The 14,927-nt window shown below is 40.0% G+C and overlaps 3 protein-coding genes across 6 annotated transcripts in view; 2 read left to right on the forward strand and 1 right to left on the reverse strand.

Annotated features, from left to right (window-relative positions):
• LOC146484048 (putative G-protein coupled receptor 45) overlaps positions 1-2,698 on the forward strand; it is a 50,185-nt gene extending 47,487 nt beyond the window's left edge. For all 3 annotated transcript variants that reach the window (XM_085105420.1, XM_085105422.1, XM_085105421.1), the window contains one exon: positions 1,059-2,698. In XM_085105420.1, the coding sequence (XP_084961546.1) occupies positions 1,197-2,333 (1,137 nt within the window). In that variant the 5' untranslated portion in view covers positions 1,059-1,196 and the 3' untranslated portion in view covers positions 2,334-2,698. The remainder of the gene's footprint in view (positions 1-1,058) is intronic.
• LOC146484050 (uncharacterized) overlaps positions 1-12,898 on the forward strand; it is a 51,788-nt gene extending 38,890 nt beyond the window's left edge. The window contains exons 1-6 of one of the 2 annotated variants that reach the window (XM_085105409.1): positions 7,799-8,072; positions 8,941-9,082; positions 9,577-9,686; positions 10,404-10,462; positions 11,283-11,437; positions 12,146-12,898. In XM_085105409.1, the coding sequence (XP_084961535.1) occupies positions 7,941-8,072; positions 8,941-9,082; positions 9,577-9,686; positions 10,404-10,462; positions 11,283-11,437; positions 12,146-12,882 (1,335 nt within the window). In that variant the 5' untranslated portion in view covers positions 7,799-7,940 and the 3' untranslated portion in view covers positions 12,883-12,898. Of the gene's footprint in view, positions 1-7,798; positions 8,073-8,940; positions 9,083-9,576; positions 9,687-10,403; positions 10,463-11,282; positions 11,438-12,145 lie in introns of those variants that run through there. The other variant, XM_085105410.1, reaches the window with a different exon arrangement.
• Positions 12,899-13,014: 116 nt separating this feature from the next.
• LOC146484054 (ubiquinone biosynthesis protein COQ4 homolog, mitochondrial-like) lies at positions 13,015-13,626 on the reverse strand. Its single transcript, XM_085105443.1, has 2 exons — positions 13,592-13,626; positions 13,015-13,198 (listed from the first exon to the last, which is right to left on the reverse strand). The coding sequence occupies exons 1-2, from the start codon at positions 13,606-13,608 to the stop codon at positions 13,015-13,017; spliced, it is 201 nt and encodes a 66-aa protein (XP_084961569.1). The 5' UTR covers positions 13,609-13,626.
• Positions 13,627-14,927: the final 1,301 nt, after the last annotated feature.

Genomic DNA, 14,927 nt, shown 5'->3' on the forward strand with positions numbered 1-14,927 from the left:
CCCCCCCCCCGGGCAAACCCCGGGCATTTGACTATTTTCTGTGCCCGGGAGTGGGGAATTTGACGGGTAAGGCCTTCCCGGGGGTGGGGAATTTGACCTTGCCTGGGTGGGGTGGGGAAAATTGAACCGGAAGTGTCAGGTTTCAAATCGCTTTTTTGTGGGGCCGCCGAAGTCGCTAACAGCTATGAAAACGTGTTTGGACGAGATGGGAGAGTTTAAAGGAAGAGATACAGCATTACAGAAAAAGCTTACAAAAAAAGGTCTTCAAAAGTGCGAGTGCTTAAATATTAATTATTTTTATAGATTGTATATAAACGATGTAGATTTTTTATACAATGAGTCAAGCTTGCAATGGCATATAAAGAACTTCTCCCAACGGCTCAGAATGATCATTAAGAAAATCTCCATTCAGTATATTTGAGTTTTTCCCTTCATGACCAAGATTAACGTCTCGTTAAGCAGAGATAAGCTATAACGGCTTTAAGACCAATCTTTTTGCGAACTGCAGGAGTCGTGCAGGCCCGTCAACACTTAAAAACTCTAAATATGTTATTATGTATTTCTCGTTAAACAGCCTTTACCGTGTTTCGGAGTTAGAATAGCTTACACTTGCTGATTGACATTAGTTTCAATGTTAAAGTTGTGGTTTTTGTAGTAACTCATGACAGGAGCCGACAACGATTGTTCTTTAGGAGGGGCATTTGACAGACAAATCCGACAATAAGGTAGGGCATTTGAACACCATTTTGGCCCGAGGGGGCGGGAATTTGAACGATCCAATCTTCAAAAGTTCAAATGCCCGGGGTTTGCCCGGGGGGGGGGGGATGTTGAAGTTTCGAGTTGATCGGCGCATTACAAGCATGGAGCCAATCTTTCGGTTGCTACCTTTGTGCCCTTTAAAAGTGTGTTTTGATCGGTTTGGGAGTTAAAAGGTGTGGTGTTTAAATTTATTATGCTTGACATATGCTGTTTATGAATATGCAGAGATATTTAAGTCCGCGAAATGATAAATCGTTAAATTTCAGACCGTCATTAAATTTGGCAATTATTTTTCATAGATGCAACCTCATGCAAGGTAAGGAAGACAGGAAGTAAATTTGGAGCAGTGGGGGAGCATTCAACGTAATAAAAAACGGCTTCTTCAATCTCACATTTAGGATGTTTTTCCCTCTGAAGTAAAGCGACAGAGAAGCATAATGGCACCCACCACCTGTGGAAATGAAACTGAAGGTTGCGTCGGTTTCAACAACACGATCAACACAAATGGAACTGAAGATGCTGAGCAGTACGAAGAACCTACAGGGCTTCGTATTTTCCGTCTTGCTGCTTTCTCGTTAATAACTTTGGCTAGTCTGATCGGTAACTCGGTAATTTGTAAAGTCGTATGGAGTAAGCCTTCCCACAAACCGTTTTCATACCACCTCGTTGCTAACATGGCCTTGGCTGAAATCCTTAGCAGCCTCTGTTTACCTTTCATTCTGGCAGACTGGAAATTAGAATCCTCGAACATGATCCTCAATAAGATCACATGCGTTTTGAATCCACTACAAGTGCTTTCAATAATGGTAGTAACCCATTCGATGGCTGCTGTAGCATTCTATCGCTTCAGAGTTCTCATAAACCCCTTTTCACAAGCGCCGTCAAGAAACGTAAAAATTATCACCATTACCTGTTTGTGGATAATAGCGGCAGCCATCTGCGTGCCAACGTTCTTAGGATTTAAGTTTGTTAATGGCATGTGTGTTCTGCAGCCTGTTTCGTCCAACAAGACACATGTGGTTGCTATTTTTGTGGTAAATTTCGCTGTACCTTACTTTGTCATTTTGGTATCTTATGGAGCGGTGGCGTTGAACTTACGAAAGCGAATCGTTGAAAAAGCAGCACGAGAAAGAAGCTCAGACTATTCTTTAACAGCTGTTGTTGAAATGGAAGATGCAGTTGAACTCCAAGGTTTGGCCAATAACAAGGAAAGACAAAGAAACTTGGCAGAATGTCAAAGGAAGGCTTTGAATGAGGCAACGAGAAACCGCAGATGCAGCAAATCAGAAAATCTTGAGAAAGATCTGCTTAAGATGATCTATGCGATTATTCTCATATATATGATATGTTACTTTCCACATCAGGCGATTTTTCTTTGGGAGAAAATTGCTGAAATCGATTCGTGGCAATTTTATTATCATGCGCTGTTGCAGAATTATGTGTTTCTTTTGACATGCCTGCCTAGCGCGTTGCATCCTCTGTGTTACGGGACAATGAACAAGTTTTACGCCAAAGCATTCTCAAGGATTTTCCTTTGCAAAAAGACCTCAAATGCAGATCGTACAGTAAAATGATTACTGACCAAGTGTTATTTTCATTCAGATAATTGACAGATAAGCTGAAAGTCGTGTGGAAATTTAATCGTCTAAGTTTTCGTTCCTTTGCTTGGCAGCATTTTAATTTTCAAACTTGAGTTAAATTGTGATGCTGAATTTAACGCGCGCCGGAAAACTTCAACAACAAAGAAAGCGTGACATATTTTGTAAATATCTTTGTGTACATATATATGAAATTTCAGTATAACATTATAATCCTGTTTAGTACCTTGCCTTTGAACCAGCAAGTTTTCAAACCAACTGATGTGTAACAAGCTACTTTTAAGTTTGAGATATTTATTAAGTTGCGCCTCTTTGCATGTCTTTGTGAGGACAGCATTGTTCTTCAAATAGCAGTCTTTGTATAAAATTATATACATTGATTAAAGATTTAACTAGTCGGTTATGTAGATGAATGTAAGAAAGTAGCTGAATGTCGTTTTGTTGAATGTGTTTAACCAAAGGAACAGAATATGGTGAATCAATTAGTTTTAGTTTCTCTTGTTTGGCTCCATTTGTATTCTCGTGTTTGATTCTCATGCTGAGCTTTAGGCCTACCCGGATAACAGAATTATAAAGAAAGCGCGACAACTGTTTTTCTAAATATCCGTGAGTGCATATATTAAATGTTTAGTAAAACAACAAGAAACGAAAAAAAGAAAACGAACAAAAGAAAAAAACAAAGAACGAAACAAACAAACAAAAACATGATTAGTACCTTGCGATTTAAACTAATACGTTTTCATACTGAGTTGTGCTATATTCAAGAAACTTGTAACCCATTGCAGCTACTGTTTGCGAGGACACGGGGTATTGTAGCTCCGTAAAGAGCAACGTTTTGTAAAAAATCATATACATGTATTAAGGGTTTAACAAGTCAATCATGTAAAATCAATAAGTTCTTTAAGAAAGATTTAGCTATAAAAATAAACGCAACTAGAGCGAACGACGTTTCGAAGCCAGCATATCCATATATTTAATTGTGAATATCTCTGCCGGAATAGGAACAATGGAGCAGACATACATATGTCATTTAAATGACAAGTGTTGAGATCATTTAAATGGCATATGTATGTGATCCTTTATGTGATGCTTTAATCCAGCCCCAGTTTGAGTATTGTAGTCCTGTCTGGGGAAATTGCGGTAACTGACGTTGTAAGACAGATTACAAAAGCTTCAGAATCGTGCCGCTTGAGTTTTAACTTTCTCGTGTTACGATGTTCTTAATACACAGGGGCACCCAACGGATCACTTCGGTAAATTATCTGTTCGGAAGGCCCTTAGTCCCTTACAATTTTCTAAAAATAATTTTCGCCTCGAACTTTCGTGATATGGAAAATTTAAGGCCTGGTGTTTTCGGATTGATAAAAGTGTCGTTTCGGGCACCGAAAAAAGGTCAGCTAAGATTTTCGGAAAGGAAATAAGACCTAAGTTTTTTGGTAAATGGACAAAAATGCCCTAGTAATTTCGAAAAGACTCAAGTTCCCCTAGAATGACCGAACAGATAAAAATATTATAGCGCAGCTTTAAATGAATCTACAGAGCTTTAAAGGCACTCCAGATAGCCTAAAATAGCGTTTCAAAGGAACTGAGAGAAAACTCCCACTGGGTGCCCCTGAATACAGCAACTTGGTTGGAAACATCTGTTTACTCGGCGTTAAATTCAGAAAACCTTAATCGTATACAAGTCTTAAAATGGTCTAGCTCAGCAGTACTTATGCTGTAAGTTTGCTAAACGCAACAAAACAGGCTACTCCTTAAGGGACTTTGCGAACAAATAATGGTTGTTCCTTTGCAACGAACAAATTACAAAAGTACAGCGCTCTGGAACCGCCTATCCTGTCATCCTAGGCAAGCTAACGGCACTTAATTTAAGCAACTATTTAATCTCTACTTCAGGTAAGCTTGAGACAAGGCATTCATGGAGAGCAGGTCAAGTTTTCTTTAGGTTTTAGTATTGTTGTTAAGGATTCTTATGATCACTGAACCTACTCGAGTAACGCAATACTCGCGTACCCTCATCGATTTATGTTTAACCAATTCTCCAGACAAAATATCTAATTCAGGTGTTGTTGACATTGGCATCAGCGACCACTGTGCCATTTTCCTGACACGCAAAATTTCACATTTCCGCTCTTTTGTTCATAAAACAGCTGAAGTGCGACAGCTCAAGAATTTTAACGAAGATGAACTTTTACGTGATCTTCGTATGAATGAATGGAACCGCGTCTCCATGCTCAATGACCCAAATGAAATGTGGAATTCTTGGAAACACCTTGTGATGAGTGTTATTGATAAGCACGCACCGTTGAAAACAAAAAGAATGAGAAACAATAGATCTCCATGGATTACGTATCAGTTGCTACGCGAAATTTATAAAAGGGATTTTTTAAAAAAGAAAGCTACATCTACAAATGATCCCCTGATCTGGAAAGAATTCAAAGACGCAAGAAATAAGGTAAACAAGAAGCTGTTTCCAGCTTATACTCGGGTCATATTTGACTGTGTGGTGCGTAAAGCCTACAGTCTTTTAACAGTGATAACCTCCAGCACCGCCAATTCCCCCAAATAGATAGCCTGCAATGTTTGCCCCCTGGCGATCCCAGAATCCTTTGCGCATAACATAGGTCTCTGACGGTTGCTACCCAAGTGCAATTTCACTTCCGGTCAGCCAAAATTTTTTCGCGCGCTTTTTTCGGCGCCGGCCCGTCGCCGATTCAAGTCGCCGTTGGCTGAACTCGTGATTTAAATTTGGAAATGAAAGGGCGTAACGCATGATCTCCCATAGCCCATGATAGCGACAGCTGCTTTCTTTAAATCCTAGGTCCTCGGATGTGCACTCGTGACACGTGACAAGTAAATCCATGCAAATTACTTGCAATGCTAGTGTAGTCTTGCGTGGGCTGCAAAGCTGGGAAACCACATATTTCATTTCTAATGGCGAGGAAGCCCAAGGGAAGCCACCGGGCTTATAAGGAATGGGCTCCCTCTGTTAACAAAGTATACATGGGACCAAAATCAATGGCAGAGCTACGGTAAATAAAACAGTAAATAAAAGGCTCATCCACTCTAAGATGGATTAAGCTCTTTTACCATAACATAGAAAGCTGTATCTTGAACAGTGACTGGTCTAGTAATCTTTTCAAGCTAGAAAGAGGGGTTCGGCAAGGCTGCCCGCTGTCACCTTACTTGTTCATTCTAGGCGCTCAAGTTCTTGCTGACGCAATAAGGAAACACAATAATATTAAAGGCATATTAGTTGATGGACAGGAAATTAAAATCAGTCTATATGCAGACGATACAACTCTTATTTTAGATGGATCTAGGGCATCCTTCCAAAATTCACTGCAGATTTTAGAGTTTTTTAGAGCGATATGCGGCCTCCAACTAAATTATAAAAAGACAGAAGTGCTGTGGATTGGCGCAAATGCAGGAAGTGAAGAAAATTTGTGCCCCGAGCACGATTTAAGGTGGATGAGAGATAAAGTAAAAACTCTAGGGGTATGGCTCTCAACAGACCCAGAAATAATGTTGAAAGTTAACTACGAGGAAAAAATAACAAAACTTAAGGCAAGCTTGGGCTGCTGGGAATTGCGTAGATTAAGTCTGCTGGGAAAAATTACTGAATTAAAAAGCTTAATTGTCTCTCAACTCACGTATATTTTGTCACCCGCTTTGCCAACAAACCAGTGTGCTATTGGTGAAGTCAACACCCTATTCTTTAAGTTTTTGTGGGATGGCAAAGGCGACAAGATTAAGCGTGATATAATGATAAGTGATTATGAAGATGGAGGTTTAAAGATGATTGATATAAGGCTCTTTACTCAAGCTTTGAAACTCAGTTGGGTGAAAAAATACCTTGACAAAGGAAATGAGGCAAAATGGAAGCTTTTCTTCAATGTACAATTAAGAGACTTAGGCGGAGACATTATTTTCAAAGGTAATCTCCACAAGAAGGATATATTAACTTACTTTAAGGTATCGGATGTTTTCTTGCAAGAAATTTTGCAAATTTGGTCAAATGTTATCTACGAAGATAACATTTGCTCAAAGAAACAGTTACTGTCACAGAGTCTCGGGCCAAATTCTCTTATTCGTGTTAATAATAAACCAATACACTATTTATTATGGTCTTCTCAAGGAATACAGAATATCGGTCATTTGATGGAAAATGAGACCAGATTTTTATCTTTCTCTGAATTCAAAGGACGTTTTCACATCAAGATAAATTTTCTGTCTTTCTATGGAGTGATATCAGCTGTAAAACATTTGGTTATAACCTTGAAAAATAACGCCTCTCAGGAAAGCATCAACTACGAAAGTTTTCTTGATAAGTTTCTAACGGCCAAAAATACAAATAAGATAGTACACAGAAAACTTATAGAAAAGAAACGAAAGCAGCCCGTGAATAGCCAAACGAAATGGTCGGAAGACTGCATGATAGAAAAAAATGAACCTATTGACTGGAAGACTGCTTACGGGCTGCCCTTTAAATGTACGAAAATCTCAAAACTTCACGTTTTCCAATTTAAACTGCTACACAGGAGACTTGCCACTAATGATTTCTTAAAAAAAATAAAGCTAAGGGATAACGATCTTTGCAATTTCTGCCAAATTGAAGAGGAAACTCTCATCCATCTTTTCTGGAACTGTACGGTAACGTCCGGTTTCTGGCCTAATTTTAGGCAATGGCTGCTCAGAAACGAATCTTCTGTGCGTTCACTTGAGCTAACCCCTTCCTTGGTCATAGGCTTAAAGACCCACCCACTATTTTGCAAAAATTTTTACTTGTTATTGTTAGTCGCAAGACTCTATATCTGGACTTGTAGAATACAAATGACTCATCCTACAATTGACACGTTCCCCCTTTTCCTCTCACATTACAATCTTTAAAAGGTACTTGCTTCTTGTTTTTTTCTTTCTTGCCTTTTGCAGGGTATGTGCCACGCGGGTGGAACGGTAGCTGGTGTGGATGCATGTTTAATTAGTATAATTATTTAATATCACGTATCTGTTATGAGAAAAAAATGTAAACATTACGCATTTACTTGACGTGATTGTTGTAACTGTAGTGTGACAGTAATAGTGTTACAACTGTACTGTAATGTAATTACAAATTAATTAATCTAAACAGTGTCGGGAATCTTGTCAGTATTGTAATGTAGTAATGTAGGTATTGTAATTATTTTTTAGTGTAAGCATTGTAAGTACTGTAAGTAGTTATTTAGTATTGCAAAATAAAAAAAATAATAAAAATAAAAAAAATAAAAGAGCTTGTCGATGCTCGCTCTTACTCGGCAAAGATAACAGGTTAAAAAATCTATCTAAATTAGTCTTCAGCGACTTAAAAGTGACTTCCTTATCATTTTTGCTTGTTCATCATTTACAGCCAATTGTCGCAGACCTGTCGGAATGGCGAGTGGAGAAATCCGGAACGAGCAGATCACAGTCTCTTCGGCTTACGACAACGACTTCTCCGCGTATGGATCGCACCGGGCAAGGCTGAATTTAACAACTTGACCACCAGGGTATTGAGCTGATCCGAATCAGGTCGGTGGATGGATAAAAGTGGAGTTGGAAAAGGAGATGGTGATAACGGCAATTGCTACGCAGGGAGATGGCGATGATAGTATCGAAGAGTGGGTCTTCCAGTATATGATCATGTATTCCAACGGGGCTGATTACCATTATTTCAAAGATCTGAGAGGTATTCTTAAGGTAGGTTGAACAAAGCCGAGTAGATAACGCAGCTTTCTTGTTTAAAAAAAACATGAACTAGACAGCAAGCAGTCCCTTTCTGGTTAGTCGAGAGGGTGCGCTCATAGCGCAGCGAGACTGGAGGGAGGAGAAATAAACGAGAAAAGACTGGGGGAGAGGTAGTAACTTTTTTTGTTCTTTGCTATTGGTTCAAAAGAAAATTTGGGAATAAGAAAGATGTGTTTTATTATTTAGAGACTTGAAGATACTCAAAAAAGAAAGTCCGGGTTTTTCCAGCAGGAGTCAAATTCATTATCTTCCGATTACTGTTGCGGTTGCACTACCACTGAGCTACAGGAGACTCGTGGGAGCTTGGGCGTTAACCAGGTTGTGACAAAAATGGTAGAGCGTCCTAACTAGTAATCGGAAGGTCCAAGGTTTGACTCTTGTTGGGATAACCCGGAGTTTCTTTTTCCAAGTATGCCTGTGTCCCTTAGTGAAAAACAAAAACATCTTTCTCGCTAGGCTTAAAGTGCCTATAAACCCCCAAAAAATTTTTGACCCAAATAAATTTTTGTATTATACTGAGCAAAATGCCGCAAAAATTTTTGTTTTTGGTTAAAACCTCGTTTTCTTGTGAGCCGTCAAAGTCGGCAAAAATTACACTTGTGAAAAACATTACCGGGCCGCAGAATCAACCAAAAGGGTCTCGGTCGAGTACATTTTGTGACGTCATTCCCGGAGATACGTGACTCACTTGGTCGCTCGTGAGCGTTGTAAACATGCCATCACATTTCCTCAAATTTGAGTTTGGCAAGCGTATAGGCTCATAGAAATCTTCCTTTGCTACGTAAAACCCTACATTAAACCCTTTTTTCTGCATTTACAGTTTTTTACGGGGAACAAAGATGGCAGTTCTATTCTTCGAAATGAGGTCCCTTTGCCCACGGTCGCATCTTCGATTGTGACCATGGGAACGATTAGCCATAACAACTTCGCACTCAGGATGGAATTATTCGGTTGTGAACCAGGTGGGTATATTAAGAGGAGGCCTGGATTCTGCTATGCGATTGATTGGAGAAGAACGTCGTAAAGTACTTTATCTTGTTGAAGTTTTGGTTCGCTTTCATGGTCTATTTTGTAGTGTACGCATTACAGTACACGGGTTACTCTTTTAGGAGGCAACTAAAACTATAAGAACAGGGTCATTTTTGTACATATTAACATAACCTTTTTCCCATCCGGTGCAACTAGATTATTCCCTAGTAAACAGAAAAGGGCGAAAGAATCCTTTTGACTATAAGTGGCATGGCAGGGAGACTATTGCAGTAGGAATTGAAAAACGCGCGCTACAATGAAGAATCTTGTGGTGCAATGTGAAAATGAAAGCTGTTAGGTGTATGTTCATTGGGTGCTGTTTAAATCGATAATTCATGTGACTTTATCATAAAATAGATAAAATTTTTTATGAAACTACTTGATTGTAGTTTGCCTTAACAATCGTGGTTTTTGTTTTGTTTGGCAGGTTATTATTTTGTGGTCTGGCTCATGTTAGCAGAATTTACTTGCACAATAACTTATATGGATAGCGAGAGCCTGGAGTACCAGGTTATGGCTGAAGACGTCATCTACGAGGTAAGAGCGTATGAAATGATGGAAGGGCGAGGAAATTCGGGAAATACGAGGAGGACGCAGGCCTAAATTTGTAGTCTATGTGAGAAAATTGTCATGAATGTTAATTCCTATTTTATGTAGTTTATGATCATTTACATAAACATCTAAAGTTAAGCAAATTACTTGACTTTTTATTGGCCTTCCAATACTTTCGCTCGCCACCCATTGGTCAAATGGCGTCACGTGATGCAATTTGTCCCAACTAAAACGGGGACAAATTAAGTTAAATTCCCCCAAACATTTGGTATCTCCAGTTTTTCAGCTTAAGTCGTTTCAAGGCCATGAAACGCCATTTTAAAAAACGTTCAAGATGGGAAGGCGTTTTGCGACGGGTACAAACGAGAGGGTCTATGTACGCAGTTGTCGAAAGTGATCGCGGAAATTAAAACAAAAAAAAAAAGCATCCAGTCAACATCCTACGCGCGATTCAAGGAAAAACGGATGAAAACACAATAACCTTTATTTGGCTTTAAAAGTATACTTGACGGATTTTTGTCCTTGGGCATGGTCTGTTCAATAGTCTCGTTGTTGTGAAACTGTTTACCTCTGGGAACAGGCCATTTCCGTGGACAAATATCCTTGTACTGTTAAGTATATACCAAACTAGAGGATAGTATTTTTTGCGTTTTATCTCCGCTCGCGCAAAAATTAAAGACCGTTGCTTCTATATTGTTTTAGAGTACATATGCTCTGGAAATCACCCCTGGATTCCTGTCTGCAAAGCTGCTACGGTTCACGTATGCTCGTTTATTAGTAATCTAGTCATTTAGCTTTACTGTTGCCCCAATCCCTCCGAAGTTCCTCTCCCCTTCAAGAGGATTCAAGGGATAAATCCACGGTCACAGGCTTAATGAGTGACAACATTATACCAACTGAAATTTATAGTTTCTCTTGCAGAAGAACTCTTTGACTTGTCACGAATCTCCTTCATAGGGTTCACCTACGCAAAGACTGTCCGAGTAAGAAATTTAAAACTTAATAACACGAGATCTTACATCTATATACAATCGCTATATGCTGCTAATGGCTCAAAAATTCTCGTGAACTATTCTATTGACAAACAGTTGCTTTCTAGTGGGCTCCAATTGGTCCATTTCTTACGTTGTTTTCCGTTATGGTTGATTGCTAATTCTCGAATTGGCCTAAGTCATTTATTGCAAATCAATATATAGTTCCCTGCCATTTCGGTTCACAAACTCGGTATTTCGCTTGTCAGCATTCTCTTAAGTAGGTGCAATCAAAGAAGACCATTAAAGCGCGATGATCTTCAGTGATACCAAACGATGTGTTCAAAGGCAATAGAAGCTGTTTTGCACAATTTGGAGAGTATGGAAGGAGGGCTTGCAGTGGGTGTGGGGGGTGGGGGTGGTGGGATTCTATTTTTTCATCCCAATTTGTCTCAGAACCCACTACTCTAATTTTTCGGTCAAAACCTCAGCGCCGGAAAAAGTTTTAGTTCCATGCGCTGTCCAGTATTTCTTACCCCTTTCCTTTAAAAGAAGCGAACGCGACTCTATTTTTGCCCCTTCAGAACCCTTAATCCACGTACGTCTTTAGTCCCCAGACGCAAGGAGATGAAGCCAAATTGTCTGCAGAAGTCAAGATTTACTGCATTGAAGCGAGTGTTCACGACATCACTGCTGGTCTCACAAGTTACTTACTAAGTAAAGTGGGTTTGTTTGACCCCCACTTCATCAAACTGCAATACTCTTGTAAGTATTGAGGCTTTGCAGCCATCCAAAGACTGAAGTTCATCCAACGGATGAGATTAATGCTTCAAAAGACAAATGCCTGTGCTTCAAAAATAAGTGAAACTTACAGCTTTGAGTCGCAATCAACAATATTCACAATTTTTTATATTATGCTGTACAAGGCTGTTCTAAATTTTTGAGTCTGTGGATGAAATCCTAAAGTGTGACTCTGCAAATGAAAGCTACTGAGTGGTACTTTCCTGTAGAGCTGTTTGATATACTCAACAAGGTTGTTCCAACATTTGAGTCTGTGGATGAAATCCTGAAGTGTGACCATTCAAATGAAAGCTACTGAGTGGTACTTTCCTGTAGAGCTGTTTGATATACTCAACAAGGTTGTTCCAACTTTTGAGCCTGTGGATGAAATCCTGAAGTGTGACTGTGCAAATGAAAGCTGCTAAGCAATACTTTGGTGTATGATGCTGTAAAGCTAGACCTACGTTTGCCGAGTGCCTTGTTGTAAGTTATGTTGTTATTCAAGTCTGTGAATGAAATTCTGTGTGGCCATAATTCCAAACACTATCAAGTAGCATTTTTCCGTCGTGTGAATAAAAGTTGCAATTCCAAATTGCAATTGTAAACATATATTGAAATAAAACCTAATAAAGAAGTTGTTTGCCCCGATGCTTTTTATCCCCAAGAAGTTAAATCAGTTTTCCTTTTTGACAGTGGATCATCAATGTCGTTCTCCTGGTGTGCACATTCACCTCAACAAAACGTACACCAACGCTACAAAGATAACAACACTTGATATGTTTGTTGTCGTTGGCGAGGTCACGCCCCGTTACAAAACTTCCAAGTCAATGCTGCTCACCTGGGAAAGTAATGAAGTCGAAGATTTAAACGGGGAGTTCACAAGGAGTCAGACCCTAGCTGTTGCCTCCTGCAACCTCACGATTGAACCGAAGAGGCTGCCTGTTGGTTTGTATTTCATACGACTAATCGCGGAAATGACAAAAGAGGAAGGGACCATTGGTTACGATTATGGCTTTCTCCAAGTTGTGTTAACTGATCTTGTTGCTAAGATACGTAGTGTTAACATGGTGGTGAAGGGAACAGGAAATGTTGTACTAGATGCGACAGACTCTTATGACCCTCACGATCCCGCCGCAAAGGACCAAGGGATGGTCTTTACATGGCTGTGCCGAAGAGAAGACGAAGATTTCTTGAACTTACAGTCACTTCCGATCGACATTCCGCTCGGAAGGGAGAAGGTTCTTGGAGGGTGCTTTGGCTATGTTGTCGGAAGGATGAACACAACCGAGCCCATTCTCGAGATTGAAATAAACAGGATGGTCTCCAAGAACACGTATGTGTTTAAGCTGATTGTTGAGAAAGGAAACCAAACTTCTGCTGCTAATCATGCACTGAAAGTGGACTCGCCCATTGCTCCCAGTGGAGCATAGGTCCATGATGAAAAATACTTGGTTACCCCAAAGTTTCTTTTGGATTATAATAGCCCTTGCTAAGACTAGATCTGCTTTTCCAGCATAGTCATAAATCGTGTTTGTAAAAATCAAAAACGAAAATATATATTGTTATTTTGCTTTATCTTGCGACGTCTTTTGTATTTTCGGGGCAGGAACAAAGTTCATTCTTCTGCGTAGATCCTCTATCGGTTCGTCAAAATGTTTTTCAAAATAAACGTTCATGAAGAACTTGGACTGATAACCGCAGTACAATGCCCAAGGAATGTAATATTTCCTTAGATTAACAAGTTCCCTGTAAATAAATACAAAGGAACACAATGTAATAAAGAAAAGAGCAATTACAGTCTACTCCTTGTATATTGGTGCAGGCGCGGTGGTGTCAGTCGATTGCTGGCTTGGTCTTTGCATTAGTCAAGTGTAGACCATAGAATTCCAAAAGTAACGGTCTCCGTTCAATATTTTCGAATTTAGCAGGGAAAAAGAGCAGCTGTTTTCGGAGTTTAATAGAAAGGTAAAAAAAATAACTTTACTTTCGGAATACCGGGAAAAACTGCTGGGGGCAACCCTGTGATGGACGGCTAGCATCCCATCCAGGGGGGAATTGAATTGCTTGTACCAAGAGAGGATGAAGGTACCTTCGGCGCTTTTAGTTTTGAAAACTGCTCTAAGTCAGTGATTCATTTACCTTGATGTCAATCTCATCGGAGCAAAAACGGAGCTCAACGCACACATTGGAAGCCCTGTTTGGATCATCTCGTACCACTTGACAGCTATTTCATGAGGGACGCTATAAAAAGGACAAAAACGTGACTAAAGTTTTAACATTTAAAATGCTAAGCAGATCCAAGGGGGGGGGAGGAGAGGTTTTATCCAACACGTGCTCATGGAATTTCCCCCTCCCCCCCACCTCCCACCATCCTTAGCCTCTCACGCAGTCATTTTTAGGGGACTCGTATTACCTCCTCCCCACGAGTCCCCTAAAAACGACTGCGTGGGAGGCTACACCATCCTCGGACGGATCCCCAAACATTAGGCAAATGCCCCGTGCTAGACAAACGAGCTGTTCAAACGCCCCGGTGTACAGCTAAAAAATAAATTGATTTCTTAGTTTCTGAGTTTATCTTCATTCTAAACAAAGCTTATTCAGGTCAAACGAAGTCTCAGATAAGTCTTATTTCTCAGTATTGCTCCAGCGACCTTTCGTTCTGTGGATCTTCCATTTGACAAATGGGAAACCGATCATCGTGCACTTTAGAGTTTTGGATGCACGCGGGAATTTGCTAAGCAAGAAAGAAGCGTAAGAGTTGCTCGAGGTCTAGCCCAGAGTGAGTCTAGCTTCAATAGTCTAAACAGAGAAATATAATTTGTATTTAGTCAAGTTACCGACGTGTATTAATCACGCACTAGCTTGCGCCAGCGTGTACCCATCTGCAAATAGTAACGAATCAGAGTGCGCGCTTCACTTTAGGTCCTTTAGAAATATTATGTTATAACAATTACAAGTTTTTTCCACCTGAGACATACTTAATCACAAACTATTTTTGATTAACTATGTCTAAGGAGGAGAATTCGTTTTTGCTGATAAACTTATCACTGAAAGGAAGTGATGGTGCTGTGAGGTGAAAATCACCAGCCTGTCAAATACCCCAGGAACAGACTAATGTATGATCCCTGGGACGGACAATGTGGAAAAATACCCCAGTAATGCCCAAGGGCAAGGCACAGCCAGTGATGGAATTGACTGGCACATTACTTCTGATTTGCCTGTGAAGGTGGGCGCTCGCTCGCAGACGCTCTTTTAACTTCTCACGCAACTTGTCACGGTTACATGACAGCTTTTTTCTGCATTAGAAATTGATCCCTGAGAATTTCCGTCTTCTTTAATGACAACCATTTTTACTGGGTTAGTTATTACAAACCTGTCAGGTAATTTAGGACGCGCAACTCATTTTGAACTAAGCTTTACGGATCTTGTGTCTTATAGGGGGCCTCGATCGATAGTAATGGTCGATATGTCGGTC

The sequence above is a fragment of the Pavona decussata genome, unplaced genomic scaffold (assembly GCF_977016875.1).
Source record: "Pavona decussata unplaced genomic scaffold, jaPavDecu1.1 SCAFFOLD_37, whole genome shotgun sequence".
In the NCBI taxonomy this organism is placed as follows: Eukaryota; Metazoa; Cnidaria; class Anthozoa; order Scleractinia; family Agariciidae; genus Pavona; species Pavona decussata.